General features: G+C 32.0%; 1 protein-coding gene across 4 annotated transcripts; it reads right to left on the bottom strand.

Annotated features, from left to right (window-relative positions):
* Positions 1-1,243: 1,243 nt before the first annotated feature.
* On the bottom strand, positions 1,244-3,939 carry LOC136205016 (CRAL-TRIO domain-containing protein C23B6.04c-like). 4 transcript variants are annotated; one of them, XM_065995567.1, is made up of 7 exons: positions 3,712-3,939; positions 3,186-3,251; positions 2,992-3,066; positions 2,433-2,609; positions 2,112-2,210; positions 1,710-1,955; positions 1,244-1,623 (listed from the first exon to the last, which is right to left on the bottom strand). In XM_065995567.1, exons 3-7 carry the CDS (start codon positions 3,058-3,060, stop codon positions 1,372-1,374), a joined length of 843 nt encoding a protein of 280 aa, XP_065851639.1. In that variant the 5' UTR covers positions 3,061-3,066; positions 3,186-3,251; positions 3,712-3,939; the 3' UTR covers positions 1,244-1,371. The 4 variants fall into 4 exon arrangements, with proteins under 4 accessions (XP_065851639.1, XP_065851638.1, XP_065851637.1 ...); XM_065995566.1 differs by having other exon boundaries at positions 2,992-3,077; XM_065995565.1 differs by lacking the exon at positions 3,186-3,251.
* Between the last annotated feature and the right edge of the window lie 701 nt (positions 3,940-4,640).

Here is a 4,640-nt window from a genome sequence, read left to right on the forward strand (position 1 = left end):
GACGGCTCCGTGGGCCATACGACAGGACTGGCTCTATTGCTACTCGAGACTTGACTCAATTCAATTAGCTATCTCGCATATCTACAGAGAGGGCAGCCTTTGCGCCGATCTGTTGGCTAACTACGGGCGAACAACAACCGAAATGACTTGGTGGCATAATATTCCGTCGTTCTGTTCGTCGGCTTTCTTTTGTAATCTAGGAGGTAGACATATTTATCGTTTCACTTGATTTATTCGTTTGTACACTCTTTATTTTTCATTAATAATATCGGCCCCGATTTCGGGGTTCTCGAGGGGGTGCCGACCTAGTTGATGTCCTCGGTTCCTCCTATCAGCTGCCAGCTTTCATTCAAAAAAAAAAATTCCCATATCTTACAAAGCAATTTAATATTATGTTTATAACAAAATCTCATATGATTAACGCCACCATAATTCTTTTCACTCTAATATTTTATATACAAATTAAGTGCAAGTTATTTGAATTGATTTCAAAGTATTTCTAATCATTTATTAATTTTATTCACATTATATATGAAATTGATTTGATGTTTGTTTTAATAATTCAAATTTAAAGTAGATTTTTTTAATAAAAAAAGTGACAGTGAAGTATTATTGTGAATGATTGGCAAATATTCTTTGATGTAATTGGTTTATTCGATTATGAAAACCATATTTAATGGCGAAATTAAATTCAAATTGAGAACTATAAACAAAAAATCCAAAATGATCGAATGTAAGTTTTAATTTGCAATTTTTCTTTTCTACAATGTGTTTTAATCTAAATAATAAATAAAGTAATAATTTATGGTAAATCTTGCACATCGTAGTAGTAGTAGTATATATATATATATATTTATATATATATACTGAAATTCGAATTAAGGTTTGGTTTGGCCTTTAGATTTGATAAACATGTTCAGTTTAGTCTTAATCAAAATTTATGTATCAACTCAGTGTTGAAGTTTGTAATATTTGACAAATTTGACTAAATTTTAAGTATTGTATTTGGACTAATTTATCAGTCAACTTTAGGGATGAGTTGATATCCAAATTTCGATTGGGATTAAACTGAACTAGTCCGACAATTTTAAGGGCTAAAATGACGCTTAATTCATTGAAATTGATTAATTGATATATGCAAGTGGAAAAAGTTAGAAAAAATGTCCTTGATTAAAAATTGACAAAAAAAACATGTTTTTATTTGTGCTAGTTTGGATAATTGAAGGCATAGAAAGAAAGCACAGAAAAAAGAAGAATCATGTTGGTAGTTCATAGCAAGAGCCACCTATACAAATTAATATAGGCATGTGTATTTCATGTAATATTGGTCTTATACGCAATTAATGTTTCAGCCATTGGTAATAATTTTAGTCAGGTTTCTGCTTTTACAAAAGGTATTGGGTTGTTATCAAATCCCCAATATTTAGCAGTTTTGGAATCATCTTCAACCATCATCCTTGAGAACTCTTCATGGTCGTATTTCATAGTGGCTTTGCCCCCAAACTCACTGGTTAGATTGTCCACATCAAACAGCGACCTCATCAGCTCTACACTGTCTTTGCTCTTTGGATATACGAATTTTACCTTCTGAAATGTTTTTGGATCCAGAAAGTATTTCACTGCCTAATTAAACCAAGTATAAAACTATCATTAATTTGACCAAATTGACAAAAGTGGAGTTTATAATGAATGAGAATAAAGGTAGGTACCTTCCAGAAGGCCTCAAAAATTCTAGGTGGATTATAGAGAAATGCAATAGCAAGCCTCTCAGGGTAATGACTCTGTAAAATGTTAATGATGTCACGAGCTGTTCTAATTGAGACATTGTTACTCAATGACAATCCTGTGAAGTCTATCAACCAAGACATTTGTTCTTGTCCCTCTCCAAGGTTCAGGATACTATTTTCTATCAGATACACCAAATGCCTTATATTGTCTTCTGCACATGATGTATTCTGCCAAAATTTGTCAAAATCAGTTTGGGATTTGTTATCAAATCAGTCCAAAGTTAAACGTGTCAACAAATTACGAGAACACATGTCACTTTTAGACTAGTTTGATAGGAAAAAAGAGTTCAAATTGTATGCATAAGGAATAAGAAAAGTTGGAACCTGCATCCCTGGCCTCATTACAAGAACAGTCCTCCCATATCGGTCATGAAAATTTGCTCTGAATACTTTGCCAGTCTCGCCTTCATGTGATATTTCATGCTGGACGGACAGTGAAATATCTTTATGAAATCACAATCCAATAAAATAACTCAACCATAAGAATGAATATATACTTGAATACATTTTCACTTATGTTGCACCGAATGGAAGGTTAAAATACAAGTTAGTTTAAGGGAAAGAAAGAAGTGATTTTGCATTTTAAGAGCATGAAGAAAATGATGTAGAAAAGATTAGATTCGATATAGATTTTGACATACATACCCAACGGGTTTCTTCAGGCTTATAAGATGCCCTCCACTTAAGTGTCTCTAGTAACATTTTATTTGCTTTGTCCACATTCCAGTTTCGAGCTTCTAAATATCTCCTTAGGCATGCATCACTGCAGTATTTCGAACTACGCCCCGATAGTGGTTCAAGAGCTGCCCTTAGTTCACTCACCTGTTCACAGGCAAACCCATTTTAACATTTTCAACCTTATCCAATTCCATTTGCTCTGTTTTCAACTTCTTTAATCTCATTATGGATAAGTGAAACTGAAATGTCATGTTTTGCATTATAAGGTGAACAAATAAAGGGTTGTTGACCTCGTCTCGGCTCCTAGAATCAATTTGATCCAAAATGAGTTGAGTATCAATTTAGTCCATAATTTATCATCTTAAATTAGTCCAAAACTGATATGTTGACAAGTAATTTGGACTAATTTGATCAAATCTAACGAATCAAAAGACCAAATTGATACTCAAAGTTCATTTTGAGTCAAATAAATCTGAGTTGAATAACCAAATTGAGCCGTGAACATAGACCTCAAAGAGTTAATTACCTTTGCATCTTGCTGTGCAGAATCATTCTCCTTCTGATGATTTTGAGAGCTCTTTCTCCACAGAAACATGTTTCACTGTCAATTGACTATAACAATAGTAAGTGCAAAGATATAAACAAGTTGAGCTAATTTTGAAGGAGTAATTTCTCTACACTTTAGACGTTTTCAGCAAACAAATCAAATCCAAATAATACATTAAAATCCAAACGTAGAATGCACGATCGCAACTTTGACTTTTCCATCAAAGGTGAATAATCCAACTGTGGGAAAACAAATTAAAAGTCAACATCTTCCTCTCCTCCAGAACTTGTTGAAAAATCAAGGAATTTGAATTGAAACTAATGATCTCATTTTTTCATCGATTTCATCAATCAAACATTAGAAAACTACTGAATCAGCGCATCCAATAAATTAAAACAATGGAATGGTTGACCAAACTTTCATTCCTAAAATCAATATTCAACCTCAAAAACAGAGAGATATCTGGTGAAACTAAAATCTGAAAAACCAATAATCTCAACTTCATATTCCGAAAAATAAAAAATATAGCTCAATATCAATAAAGATCATGCCTAGGAATCGGCAAACACAGAACACAGATAAAAACACTATCAGAGCGTTGAATATCCACGAAAATATTAATGGATGCGATCAAAATAATCCCAAATCCTTTCCAAAAGGAGCTGAAAAAAAGATTGAAAAAGGTAATGTGAGGAGTACCAGATCTTCAGTAAATTCGCAGGCAATAATATTGAAGAAGACCTGATGAATATGAAGATGGAAGGAAGGTCTAAGAGTGGAGGAATCTTGCTCTCCCTTTAAAAAAATGAAAAGCGGAGAAGGAGAGGCATTATATTGAAGGAGGAGAGTTGGAATTTACAATGGGAAGGAATCAGAATGAAAGCAACGTGATAAGTGAGTTGTTTTTTCCCACCACAGAGACGGCTTTGAATTATATAGCTAAAAGCACCATGACCTGACTCATCATCCTCATTTTGATAGACTAACCAACTATCTTTTTTTTCTAATACATTAATTTGTGTACCATTTATATATAATTCAATTTTTAAAAAGCATTAATTATTTTATCCGTCTAATTTTGTGATAATGTTTTTATAAAAAAAAATTTAAAACAAACGGAAGGTATTTCAATTTTTTTTTCGTTTTTTTTTTTTTTTTAATAAAAATGCATACATCATTTTATAAATACGAAAATATCAAGTACAATAAGAAAAGTAAGGAATAAAACCTTACATAAGTACAGGTTATACCTATTACAAAATCCATAAAGGTAAAAAAACGACTATAACGAGCAAAATAAACCATTAAAGGTACAGATAAAACAAACAATAGATAAAATATATACTTCTTCAAATACCAAATTTGCAGAAAAACACATGTATTCTCATCTTCAGCATTTAAACTCTTCTGAATCTTCGGATCTAAGTCCTTTCTTTTGCAATCACGTAGATATAGCGATCTACGTATAAGATCTACCATTTCTGCTCTTGCTAAAACAGAAAAAAGTTATCAATGAAAAGATAACAAACAACATATGCAATTCAAGCGGAATAAGGGATTTGGTGAAATATATGCAATTCAACTATAATTTATTGAACAAAGAAAAATAAAAATAAAACAACAGAACA

Source organism: Euphorbia lathyris, chromosome 1 (genome assembly GCF_963576675.1).
Source record: "Euphorbia lathyris chromosome 1, ddEupLath1.1, whole genome shotgun sequence".
Taxonomy (NCBI): Eukaryota; Viridiplantae; Streptophyta; class Magnoliopsida; order Malpighiales; family Euphorbiaceae; genus Euphorbia; species Euphorbia lathyris.